Here is a 14,287-nt window from a genome sequence, read left to right on the forward strand (position 1 = left end):
GGTTGAAAGAAAAAAAGTTTGAATAGTTTCTAAGAATAGAATAGAAACTATTGAAAAAATGAGGAAATAAACTGTACTGAAGCCTTGCCCAACCTGAGCAGCCTCTAGATCTACGGACTGCCACTCCCAGTTCTCACAAGAATATTAGCTGGGAATTCTGGGTGTTGAAGTATAATCCACAGGTGGGTGCTTAGATGGTGAAAGATTACTGTAGAATATTAAAGGTAGAGTTGTTGTTTTTTATAGCAAATGGAGTATATTAGAGAGTCTGGTTGTAAAGAAAGATAATAAAAAGAGCCCAGTGTTGGCAAACTACAGAAATAAATAGGGGAATTAATGTGGAATAATTATTTAAAACCCATGTCATAAGGTTATCTTCTTTCCTCTATTCTTTAATTTAGAAGAACCCTGGCATATTTAATTAGGAATTTAAGAATCAACAGCAGAACATATTATTGAAAAGGCAAGCAAGTTAAATCACCATGCCTCATTCACTTCATGTGCTTTCATGCGAAGAAAAGTCATTTCAAATTTTTTGGAGCATGGCAGGAACTTGATATTACTTTCAAGAAAGATGTGTGAAGCTAAACAAATTTCTGATGTGGTACATTTTGTTTGAAATATCAGATTACCTCATGATAATATTTGTCATTTGGAAATAAAATTTGGAACAGCATTAATTTACCTGTACAGGTAAATGCCAAAGGTTAACACTGTTATTTCTATATGTGTATTAATGAAACAAATGAAGAAGGTTTTCAAGGATGTATGCCACTTACTACATGTAATCAATAGACAATGCAGCATAAAGAGACCATTGCTAAAGGAAGTTATAGTCCGGAACAGCCCAGCAGAAACTTTTTTGGGGGGGTGTGTGTGTCTTTTTGGCTATAAATCTCTGGTAAAAATGTGTGTTGATTATTAGTTATTTATATATTTATGGCATTTCCAAAGGGTTTAGCACTCTTTTCTGTAGGAAAGAGCTAGAATATTTGGGTTTTTTAGCTTGGAAAAATAGTGACTGGACACAAGGGTAGAATACTGCCAAATAATAGTTGCAGGGGATTAGGGTTGGGAAAATAGTATTTCTCTGTCTCTTTCTTACAAGCATCCCCAAGGCACATTTTTGACCAGTGTGAGAAACAAGTAGGCTGGACTAAGGCAGTCCTTGACCTAATCTAGCAGGGTTATCCTTAATTCCTAATGACTAAATTTTCTCAATGATAATCTGTCCCTAAACTGTTCCTTCAGGTCTCTAATCATGGAAACCCAGTTAATTGAGTTTACATAACGTGAAGTATGCTAACCACAGAAACTGGCTTCCACAAGGTAGTAGCTTAAAATATGGTGACTGTTTTGTGCCTTAGCATGTTGTATGAAAGTAGTCTCCAATTTCCATTCCTCAGGACATTGGCTTGTAACAGTCATATCTTCTGCTTATTAAAATAATTGTATGTCCAAATTGGTGGCTGCAAAAATTTTAGATAGTTTTCTTTAAATAATTATGCCAAAGGGCTGAATTGCACATATAATATTCATCTAATGGCTTTGGATATGAATAATAACTTTGAAAGGGAATTATTAAAAGCGAATTTGAAATTATGGATAGAAAAATATTAAGTTCCATTTATTTCTGTGTTCCTAATTTCCCCTCTTCTGAACTGACTTTTCATGCTAAAGAAAGAGGTATTATTACACTTATGAATAAATGTAACATGAGTCATAGTGGCGCAGTGGTTAGAATGCAGAACTGCAGGATAACTCTGTCCAAGGCCAGGAGTTCAGTCTTGACTGGCTGAAAGTTGATTCAGCCATCTTTCCGTGGTCAGTAAAATGAACACCGTATTGAACAGCACATTGTTGGGAAAAACATGCTGATCTTTGTAAACCACTCAGAGAGTAAAACCCTATGGAATGGTATATAAGTCTGAGTGCTAATGCTATTGCTAATTTTTTTAACTTGATACACTGCTTCTTGAGATATTCTTAATACCTGTGCAGAACATTATGCATGGGTGCTGTCCAGAAATGTTGGCCTGCAGCTGACATAATTCCATATCCAGTTTAATTAACTATGTTAATTAACACATGAACCTAATGGTCCTAAAATGTTACAGGATATCATGTTAGTGAAATTTATTTTAAGAACATTTATGTATGGAATATTAAGAATGGATACCACAATTTAGTGGCAGGAAGTAGAATTTTTGCTCTTTCTTTGTTGCCATTTAATGGTTGTCTTGCCTAATATTAAGCATATTTGGAATTTTTGAGTTGAGAAATTTGAATATTTACTTTCAAATTTCACTGGTTTAAAGACATAATTTGTATAATTCACATAATCTATGACGCTATACAATGAATGTATATTCACAAAATTATCACCATTATCACCATCATCATCTGCCTATCCCAGGTCCTTGAGAAGGACTTAATAGGTGGATAAAAATGTTAAATCCCATCTGAATATCTGGCTGACTGTAAAATGAACTGCAATAATTAAAGCTGTGTGCTGCTTTCTGTTAAATGACTTGATGACTCACAACAATCCAGACAAAAAAATCACAATAAATTTAACAAAACATAAAAGCTAACAATAAAAGATGTCACCCACGATGAAGCAAAGGGTTATATTCTGTCTTGCCAAATGCCTAGTTGATAGAATAATGATAGAATGTTAAGGTTAATAGCTGAAAGAGACCTTGTGTTAAGTTCAAAGTTGGAGTTGTAGGCCTGCAGAGAAACTCATATCTAAATAATTATTTTACTGGTGTAAATAATTAGGAGTCCATAGATAATTAGGAGATTCCATGAAACCTGAAGTTTTGTCAGCTCTAATCCTGTTCCAGGTTGCTAATTGCAGCCACCTTAGAAACATCTCTTTGTTATCATTTCTAATCCAGCCTCTTTCAGTGGTCCATAGATCTAGTTTCTGCTTTCTAATTCCATTAGCATATCTAGCATATCATTCATGACAGCCAATTTGGGTATTAACTTAATCAGAGGAAGAGTAAATGGGCAGGAAAAGCTGTCAGCGTGATCTTGGAATGATAAGGTGCAAATGAAAAGGAAATCATTTTATCAAAGGGAAGTTTGCATCTAGCTAGAATCAAGTTCTTGAAAGGAAGTCTCACTTGGGTAATCTATGTAATAATAAGATTGTTGAGCAAAAGGCACTCCTGCTTGATAAGCCTATACAGGAGATTTTGTAGAAAATTTACTGAGCTACTGCTCTGAAAAAAGAGTAGAACTTGCTTCAGTGTATATATTAAACTTAGGTGAAAAGAAATTGATAACTGTTTTTTTTATTCCAGAACTCCCTTGTTCCTCTTTCATTTTCCAATTTCCAAACAATTTTTTATTTCTTACATATTGATGAGGAAGACCCATTGCAATAATATATGTACCTTGATTTCTAAAAGCAATGTTGATAATTTGTAATTTGTAATTTTTTACTATTATTATTTGCACAAAAAATGAAATGTTTTGAAATAGTACAATTTGTATAAAGTCTGTCAATTGCTTTCCAAGGATGAGCTAAAAGCATGGAGGATTTTTTTAAACAGGAAGCCAATCAACATGACATAGATTTTTTTGATGGAATTATTCTTCCTTGAAAACAGGAAATTTGTAGTCTAAGCATACAGTGGGTATTTAGGAGTTTAACTTCAGTTCATCTTGTCATAGTCACAAAGGTTTTAGTAATCCATTTTGATTGGATTGTGTAATGAAATTTACACAGGACCTTTTTTGAAGGTCTTTTTAAAGGTACAGTTGCTTGGAGTATAAAAATGGATGTCATGTTCCAAGTTCAGTCTTTAAGGATGGCTGGAAAGTCCTGTGGAGTTTTAGTTGGTCATTTATAATAAGTTAGCCTTCCACAGTAGCAACCTTGCTAGCTACAGTGATTGCAATTCAGCAAAGTGGATAGTCCTTGAGCCCAACCTTTTTTGCCACAACTGTTGAGTGAATCACTGGCATGATTAAATTAATAACATGGTTGTTAAATGAGTCTGGCTTCCCCATTGACTTGGCTTGTCAGAAGGTCACAAATATGATCACATGACCTGGGGACACTGCAACCCTCATAAACACGAGTCAGTTGCCAAGCAACTGAATTTTGATCATGTAACAATGGGGATGCTGCAATGGTCATAAATGTGAAAAACAATCATAAGTCACTTTTTTCATTTCCGTTGTAACTTCGAACAGTCACTAAAGGAACTGTTGTAAATTGAGGACTACCTGCACTTAGTTATAGTAGGCTGCTGGGCTGTTCCTAAACTATGTAGGTTCAGTTGTTCAGGATAAGGTCTGCTTCTGTTGTTTTTCTTTGGTAATGATTCTCATTGCTTAGCTACTGTATTTTGGGTGTTGCTTATGCTACATAATACCAATATGTTTTTAATTTTTTTTTAGCATGTCATTTTTGAACCAGAAAGGTAGACTTTATTTCTTTTAACAAATGAATAAAATATAGCTACATAGGTCACTTTGAGTCCTCACATTCTGGAAATATGGTGATGAATTATATATTTCCATGGTTATAAATCTTTATCAGTTAGTGTTATACTAATTCATTCATCTTCTTTAAATCGATGTTTTTTTCTGTCTTAAAGATTTCTCCACAGATTTCAGAATATTCATCAGATGATGACAATTTTGAAGGAAGCAATGTAGAAACAGAAGCTACTAATTTAGAGTTTCCTAAAAAGTTCCAGTTGTGTTTTGGAGTAGGGTTTGAAACAGACCCAGGAAGAACAGCCACTGACTGGCTAAAATCTGCTCAGACTCTTCTACAAACTCCTAAGAAAAGAATAGAAAAAAGTTTGAAGACTCCAGAAGATTCTGCAAAAAAAAGAAAATTGCTGAGGTACGCATCACTTGTAACAGCAAAATCAATTTTAGAGTTATATTTTGAAACTTTAAAAAGATGGCATTGGCCATTTTAATTTTTATCGTGTTTTGTTGCTGGTTAACTTTTTTCATATTTTTCAGAAACTGATAAAAACTCCTGCTCAGTTGTTTGTAACCTTCAATTAGCTGATTAGCTGAAATGGTGATTGTGATTTCCAATGCTCGCTGCCAATCTCCCCAAGCAAAGTCAGTGGGGAAGCTGTTAGGAAGTTGGAAATTGCTCACATTCACATTGGTTTTTTTTTTTTTTGCAGGCCTGTCATTCTTTTTCTCTGTTTTGTTAAGAAAATATCTCTGAAAGGATGACCCAACGGCTCATGGCATATCTAGACCTATATAAAATTTGTTATGCATCTGAAATATTTATGCATTTACAGGAATTTCCAGTGTTTTCATACCAGGCAATTTAAGGCATACAATTTCTGCTATGGAATCGGAGTTGTTGTATGAGAGGATTAAATGACCCAACTATGAAAGTAAAAGTAATCCATAAAAGGATTCATGGGAACCCTTCATTCTTATCTTTTCAGTTTTAATATATAAGTCTTTTAATCATAAGTCTTACTTTCCATTCCAAGCTATAAAAGGTGTGTAATTTTTCCCTAAGTAAATCTTTCTGTATATGTTTACCTTTTGTGTCTGTTAACCCTCAGTTGACATATGGGTTCAAATGCACCCAGGCAATTAACAAAAATCAAATGTTTTGCTTATTCTATGCTATATTCCAACCATGAGATGTGTAGTATTTTTGTCCCCCAAACAATAATACAGGTAGTCTTTGACTTATGACTATAATTGGTACTGGAATTTCGGTCATTCAGCAAAGCTGTCTTACCTTTCCATATCAGTTTCCATCTTCAGTGTCTTTACACATGTTGTAGTACTGCTTGCCTCTTCTAACAGATCTCTGAAACTCTTTCGTTAAGTTCCTTTATGAGATGTTTGTCTTTTTTAGCTTTAGCTTCTCTTCTCTTTTTGGCAATTTCCATACTTCTCATATCCAGTTTGCTTTCTTCTCTGTCATTATTTTTGGCATTTTCATTCCACACTCATTCTTTATGAATTCTTTAGGTTCATCCCATAACTTCTTGGGTTCTCTATCAATAAAGCTTGAGATTTCAAAGTGGATCTTGATGTTGTCTTTGAAATTGGTGCATATATATTCACCATCATTTGTGAAAATCAACTGACTTTCTTCTTTGTCTTTAGCTTAACTTGGAGCTTGCATGGGAGGTGTTTGTGACCTGTTCCTGTGTCTATACCGAGGCATTTCTTTGAAGCTATAATTGAGTTCCTCCACCTCTTTTTAGCAACATTGTAGTAAATTTGATTTATATATACACAATCTGGTGATGTCTAAGTATGTAGGCCTCGTTCTTTTGTTTGAAGACAATTTGAGCTATGGAGAAACGATTGCAGTGGCAGAAATTGATAAGTTTTGTCTCCTGCTCATTTCAGTTGCTTAAGCCATACAATCCAACTACATTTTCTTCTCTAATGTTTTCAATTTCGGCATTCCAGTCTCCAATCAAGGGCAGCACATCTTACTTGTATGTTGATTTCAAACTAAACTTAATCATAGAAATCAACAATCTCATCTTCTTTTGCACTGATAGTTGGAGCATAAACTTGAAAGATTGTCTTAATAAAAATATGTATTACAGCCCAAAAATACTTTAGAACTTATAATACAAGGTATGCACTATCAATGTAAATATATGACTATCAAACAAAAACCTTTAATGTGGCTTCAATACAGATTTTTCTTCACAGATGTAATTCAGAATAGGGTAGCAGCTGAAAATTGATGTTTAAGAAGTGAATTATTAAATTATTCTATCATGCAACTGACTGAGAGGCAACTTTATCAAGAACAATTCTTGTTCTTAGCTTTGAGAGTTTTGAATATCTTTTGCAAATAACTGAGTTTCAGAATTGCTTTTAATAAAATTGTTTTGTAGGTCGTTCCCTCTACAAATACTGAACTTTTTCAGCTATGGTCAGTTTTCAGACTACAGAAAGTGCACACTTGACCTAGCTTATGAAATGAATCATGAGATCAAGTATGCCCCAGGAGTATTTTGGGACACATTCCTTACCAGTGGTCACTTGTCTTCCAGTAATATGCTGTAGGGCAATGGTCAAAAGTACACTTGTCTTGACTGAAATTACACTCTTCAGGTGGAAAGTTATTCTGACCCAAAGTGTATTCTTGTGATTTTAAAATTGTTCTGGTTTTTATTCCAGAAAACTGCCTATACTAAATGTATAATTTATTACACACACTCTGTATAAATCTATTCACATACTAGTCTTACAATATTCTTCTGATGCTAGGGTAAGAACTCTAGAAATTTTGTGTTGTATTTATTTAACAAAACCTTGGATAAAATCAGTGAATTTTGAGATTTTGAAAAGCTTTCTACTATCTCTAGGGGAGGACTTGCAGAAAGATTGAATACACTTCAAAATAGAAAGAGATCTGCAGTAAACTTTTGGAGGCATCAATGTACCTCTCACCATGAAACACTTTCAAGTAAGAACTATTAATAAAAAATATTTTTCCTATGATTTGGAAGAAAGTATAATTTTTAAAAGAAGTTTTATGTGTTGGGCTCTGAGTTCACTCAGAGCCCGTCAACTCAGAATATCCCTCGCAGCAAGTCAGCTGGCCATGTCACCTTATCTTTGCTGCTGCTGGATCTGTATTTCTGCTTGTGTGCTGGCCCATGGCTTTGGAATGACTCAGCAGAGCTGAGGATGGATTCTGCAACAATTGCGGGGATGGAGGATGGATTCTGAAGCAACTGTGGGGCTACAGGATGGATTCTAAAACAACTCTTGATGTGGTGCATATTGTTAAAGGGGGGCTTGGGGCACATATTGGTGGTAATTAAGCCTTAGGTTAAAACATGGTAAAGGTGGTACCAGGTGGGGATCAGTTAGTGAAGGTCGGAATAGGGTAGGGATGTAGACATGTTATAGGGTTAATAGCATTTAGGGATAATGGGTTATATTGATATGGCTTCGTAAGTTTATGTTTTCAAGGTTTGACAGTCATAATATGCTTACCACCCAGAACACCTCTGTGAGGGAGATGGGCATTTAAGAAGTTTGATATATAAATATTTTGTGTTGCTTCTTGAAGGAAGAAACATGAAGATCTTACATTTATTTGCACACAGTGGTGTTTTTTCAACATATATGTTTGGGGCTTTTAACTGTTAATAGTAAACATTGCTGATTATTCAAAGTCTCTTAAAATATGGTGAAATGGCAACTATGAACTTGAGTACATCCAATATGCTGCTATGGTGCTGTAGAGTCATGGTCATCTGCTATAATGCCTTGCCCAAAATGTGTTGTCCCTTGCTGTAATGCATTCAAGTCTAATCTGGGTCAGTTACAATCTACATTTTCTAGAGTTGCCTTGATATTCAGGGTTGAACTTTCCATCTTTGTGTTCCCATGTAACTTATGGAAAACAAACTGGATCTATTATGCAAATGTGCCCAAACCATCTCAGCCACCATTTTTTGTTTCATCAGTTATTGTTGGCTAGTTGCAATATTGTTGACATGTGGTTTCTTTTTTCATTATAGTCTATCATTATACTGCCAAAGACTCCTACATAGAAGGTTTTCAATATCTGGTTACAGAAGCATTCACGATTTAGCCCAATATAGCAGGACTGATGATACCACTGATTGAAACATTTACATTTTGATGTATTAATACTTTTTAAAAATTCCGATCACTGACCAGAATTGCAAACAAACACATTAAAAATAAAAGTAAAAATCAAACAAGATAAAACATTACAATTGATGTTAATTTTATCAGTGGATAATCCAAGTGTGCCTGATTTTAAAGGCAGTATAACAAAATTTTGCTATATTCAAGGAGACTAAATCATAAGAATAACTGTACATTAAAAAAAGGATCATAATTACTCAGGTGTTTTACCAGATAAGGGATTATAAGGTAGGTTCTTGAGTCCTTGTGAAGTGTTGCAGTATAGCAGGACATGGACTGAAGTTTCAACAGTCCCTTGTTCACAGGGGCACAATCTCGGCTTGATGTGTTGAGAGCATTGAAAGATGCTAAAATTTGTAGTCTTCAGAATTTGGAATGAGTTATTTGATGCAAATAGCTTGCTGGTTTGTAAAAAGAGATTTGACTGCTCAGAAAAATGTTCCTAGGTAGAGCATGCTGATCCTGTTGGGCTTTCTGGTCTTTAATATGTTGTTTAAATGCTCTGAGTGCAAACTCTTGAGTTTATTACTCATCATTATGAATGCATTGGAAAAGCTGAAATGCTGAAGTTTCTGTAAAATTGTTCTGAACAATATTGGTTTGTAATTGTCTTGAATAAGGAAAGAACTTTAGTCCTGTTGTAAAGAACAATAACTTCAAACAATATGCTATGAATCAGATCCATGCACCAATTTCTACTTTGGATAGCCTTCCCTCCTTCCTTCCTCAATACTACATGTAGGAAGCAAGTGGCTACCTGAAATATATCCCTTAGGAATATAGAAATGGACACTTTCAAGAGCAATATGAAGTGTAAGGTCATAGCTGGGTGCCAAAAAGTAATTGTGCATAAGTCTTAGCTGAATATAGCTTCAGTGCTTCTGGGGATTTGTGTTCCTCTGGCGAAGTGAAAAGACTGAATAATGGCTGCTATTTTGAAATAATAGAAAATATTTATAGCTTGGGTTTTAGATTTTGGCGGTGGTTTGCTTTCCAAGCTTGTTTCAATTTAGTTTCCGAACGTTTCATTACCAGACTAGGTAACATCATCAGCAGGATTGTCTTGTTCTATTCTTCTTAGCTTATAAGTGTCTTATATTCCAGTGTGCTCAGTTGGTCATTTGGTTGGTTGTTCATTTGGAGCTATATTTAAATTCTGAGCAGCTGATTGGTTCTTTTGTTGATTGGTTGTTTGAATGGTCTGTTTTTTATTTATTCATATGCTGGATCTGGGTCAATATGTTTGTTAATTGCGCCTTTGGTAGAATACCAGGCCTTAACAAATTCACGTGCGTAGTGTAAAAATGGCTGCTATTTTTTTAACCATTTTCTGGTACAATTTTAGTGTGTACTGCAATGTGGAGCTCTCGAAAACCATGCCCACATATGTAAAAGATTTCAGTTCATCAATATGCTGGCCATTTATCCTCCAAGTATGCAGTTTAGGTGCATTTTGGGATATATAATATAAACCTTTTGCCATAAGCAGTAGATGAATAAATTAAAAACTTCAGTGACAGCACTAATCACCCTCCCCCCATAGCACTTATTGCAATAGTGAAATATCATAGATATCAAAAACCATCCTGATCTTCATGAACCAGTTTTTCTTTTTGTTTTATATTTAGAGATGGATGGTACACACAGTATTTTACTGACTATGGACAGGATTTTTTTTTTTCATTTATAGCTATCTTCTTTGCTAAAGATGGAGATTAGGATTGCTTGCTTTGAGAATGTGATATTGTCTTGCTTCCATGTGCTTGGTATTTGTTCTGAAGTACAGAATAACTGAATTAGGAAGTGCAGTTGTCATAATAAAGAGTCATCTTGTGACTTTAGTGCTTCTGCTAAGACGTCATCACATCCAACAGCTTTGTTTTACTTAAATAGTTACATATCTGCTTTGATGTTCACAGTGTTTGGCAGCTCCTCTGGTTCATCAAGAGGATGTAAGTTGTGGAGTGGTTCTACAAATGGTATATCAGATTCTTTGTGATGATACAGCTAGTGGAAATGTTCTTTCCATCAGTTCAAACTTCAGTAATGGAATGTAGAAAGGCATTATGGATATTGTGAATGTGACCACTGATATTATGCGTACAATCCCAAAGATGTGACAATATGATGTATATTGTCCAACATTCCCATTGCTTAGTAGCTTCTTGCTGTTTTGCAACAGCATTATCACAGTACCTTATTTGTTCCAGTTGCAGATGGTGACAGATGGCATGGTGGACTTGTTAGTATTATCAAATATATGACATATTTATATTTGATTAACAGAGAAGAAAAAATATGGGAGGAGGGGTGAGCCAGAATATAGTCAATGGACAAAAGAGTGTAAGTTTCTCGGTTAGCTATCGCATTTTTAAAAATTCTGAATTTTCTTCTCCCTCAAAAAAGAGTAAAAACATAGATTTATGTTGTATTCCCATATTCATGGTAGGATACAACACATATCTACAATTCCTTAAACCAGAGTTTTCTTCTTTCTGAAATTATCTGCACTTTAAGAAATTGAAGATAGTCGTGTGTCTGAGTTCTATGAAGTTCTATTTATTTTTGAATCTGACATGTTCCATAGGCCTTCTCTGTATGACCAAGATCCAACTCTGAAATGCTCATGCTCTTTATTTAAAGAAATACAAAAAGGACAGTGCAATTTGGCAGCTTCTTTTGCATGAAAACCTCCATTTTAAGAATGCAATAATGCCTATACACCATTTAGATTATGTTTATTGATAGGACTATTTAATTACCTCCTTCTAGTATCTTAATAGCACTATATTTTATAATTGCTGTCAATTTCAGTGAATGCTGGAAGTAAATATTTTAGAGTTCCAAAGAATGGCAGATTTCCAGTGTTCCTTTTGTGATATCTGATCACTGCATTTTGTTGTTGTAGTTGGAAAAAAGTGTACTTTGTCTCTTTCTGTGTAAGGCACATACAAACACATTTGTTAATTAGAAGCCTTTACAATAGGCCAAGAGATTTGTTTAAAAGAAGCTAGAAAATACATATCAATATCTTTATCTTAAATCATAGACTTCCAAACAGTCTATGCCTTATATGCCTGTAGTTTTTTCTCACATTTGCCTATCTTATTTGAGGAAAGTAAACTGCTATTTAAGTAAAAGTAAACATTTTTCAAGTCTAAGCTTTTATGATTAGGCTTAAAGTAGCACTTACTTAAGTTTGTACAATGTGTGTACACTCCCCTTTTTTCTCTATGGATTGAGTCATTGGTTTTATGTTTAAAAAGCTTCTCCTGCCAAATGTCTTCTGGCTTATTTGGTACACCTGTGCACAAGTATCTGTAACCTCCTTCAGCAGAAAATAAGAACAATGGAAGAATGTTGTTATATAATTGATAATAAGCTTTGCAGACTTAACAGGATTATATTTTTGGAAAGAAACCATCCTAAATGTTCAGCACAGAAAAGTTCTCCTAAAGAACAATTTCTATAGGGAAGATAATTAAAGAAATACCCACTTTTTTTCCCTTTTTTTTCTTGCTGCTGGGCTTTTCTTGGGACTTTCCCAAATACTGACCTTTTGGTCACCTGGCTTTCCCAGAGGTTCCTTCACACTCCCAAGGAAAGAAGTGTGTGTAGAAGAACAGAAAGAATAAGATAGACAATGAATAGGATAGAATTCTTTATTGGCCAAGTGTGATTGGACACACAAGGAATTTGTCTTGGTGCAAATGCTCTCAGTGTACATAAAAAGATGCATTCGTCAAGAGTCAAGAGTTATAAGGTACAACACTTAATAATAGTCATAGGGTATAATAAGCAATCAAATCATACTAGGAAACAGTCAATATAAATCTTAAGGATATAAGCGACAAAGTTAAGTCATATAGTCACAAGTGGGAGGGGATGAGTGATAAGGAGTGATGAGAAGATTAATAGTAACAGTAGTGCAGACTTTGTAAATAGTTGAACAGTGTTGAGGGAATTATTTGTTTAGCAGAGTGATGGCGTTTGGGGAAAAACTGTCCTTGTTTCTAGTTCTGGTATGCAGTGCTCTATAGCGTCGTTTTGAGAGTAGGAGTTGAAACAGTTTATTTCCAGGATGTGAGGGGTCTGTAAACATTTTCAAGCCCTCTTTTTGACTTGTGCTGTATACAGATCCTCAATTGAAGGCAGATTGGTAGGTCTTGTGATATGATAGAACCTAGAAACTTGAAGGTCTCTACTGTTGATACTGTGCTGTCTAGTATTGTAAGAGGTGGTACTATGGGATCCTAAAGTCTGCCACCATTTTTACAGTCTTGAAGTGTGTTCAGTTCCAGATTGTTCCGGTTACACCACGAGGCAAGTTGTACAATCGCCTGTCTATGCGGATTCGTCGTTGTCTCAAATGAGACATTATGGCATTTAAAATCCCAAACTTTCACAAATGTAAAATGGTTTTAGCTTATTTCTTTTTTGTGGGTTTTTGTGGAAATGGAATAATATTAAATTTAAGAAAGTTTTTTTAAAGGAAAAGAAAAACAACATCAGAAATGAGGGAGAAATCCATAGAGAAGTGAAGAGGGATTAAAATAATGAGTGAACAAGGAAACAAATCAGAAAATTGGAGAAAAACAAAACCACCAGATAAAGATTGTATGAAGGCCTCAATGAAATGGACAGTGGTTTTGATGGAATCGCTGTCAATGATATGGGAATGTCCTATGTTTTAATTCTAAAATTCCATTTCTTTGATTATAAGAAGGTCTTCAGATGTCAGTCACTCAAATATGACTTTAGAAAATGGGAATTCCAGAATATCTCATTATCCCCATACACATCTGCATTCTCTGGAATTCTATAAAATATTTACTTCTAGCATTTATGGTGTAAATAATATCTATATATGCATTGATCATGGGTAGTGAGCATTCCATTCAATGAGCATGGACAGTATGTAATGACATGGCTTTTTTTATCAAGATCTAAATCTGCTCTGAAGAAGCCAATTGTTTACAATTAGTAAAAACTTCAAGTCATGTTCATTGTCTCATTGTATTGTGTAGAAGTGATTTGATGAATTTCAGGTCTCTTTATAAAATAAGCTGTTAATGCTATAATTCCTGTTTTGCTTGAATTGATAGAATTTAACAATGAAATTATTTCAAATGGTAAGTGAAATTGCAGTTATTTATACTGTCATTTTCGAGATATAACTGTGAGATTAAGTAACATGAGAAACAAAAGAATTGAGCATTTGTTATATTGGGGAAACAAATCCAATTGTTTAAAAGCAGATTGTATATTTTTGATTAGATTTTTTAATAATTGCTAGATAATTTGCTTTATTAAAAACTTGAATGAATAAATGAATTGTAGTTCAAACCAAAATATCCACACATAAATACTGGTTATACACGTAGTGCTTGACTTACAACAATTCATTTAGTGACTGTTTGAAATTACAACAGCACTGAAAAAAGTGACTTATGATGGTTTTCACACTTATGGCCCCTGAGGCATTCCCCATGGTCACGTGATCAAAATTCAGATGTTTGGCAACTGACTCAGATTTATGATGGTTGCACTGTCCCTGGGGTCATGGGATCACTTTTGTAACCTTCTGGCAAGCAAAGTCAATGGAGAAGCCAAA

At 34.6% G+C, this 14,287-nt stretch overlaps 1 protein-coding gene across 3 annotated transcripts in view; it reads left to right on the forward strand.

Moving 5' to 3' along the window:
• SPIDR (scaffold protein involved in DNA repair) overlaps nucleotides 1-14,287 on the forward strand; it is a 177,696-nt gene that overhangs the window by 61,157 nt on the left and 102,252 nt on the right. For all 3 annotated transcript variants that reach the window (XR_015743192.1, XM_087931216.1, XM_087931215.1), the window contains exons 6-7: nucleotides 4,620-4,873; nucleotides 7,353-7,453. Coding sequence is in view for 2 of the 3 variants with exons in the window: in XM_087931216.1 (XP_087787342.1) it covers nucleotides 4,620-4,873; nucleotides 7,353-7,453 (355 nt within the window). In the remaining variant the exon portion in view is untranslated. The remainder of the gene's footprint in view (nucleotides 1-4,619; nucleotides 4,874-7,352; nucleotides 7,454-14,287) is intronic.

The sequence above is a fragment of the Pseudonaja textilis genome, chromosome 3 (genome assembly GCF_049901715.1).
Source record: "Pseudonaja textilis isolate UNSWEBS1 chromosome 3, rPseTex1.2, whole genome shotgun sequence".
NCBI classification, from domain to species: domain Eukaryota; kingdom Metazoa; phylum Chordata; class Lepidosauria; order Squamata; family Elapidae; genus Pseudonaja; species Pseudonaja textilis.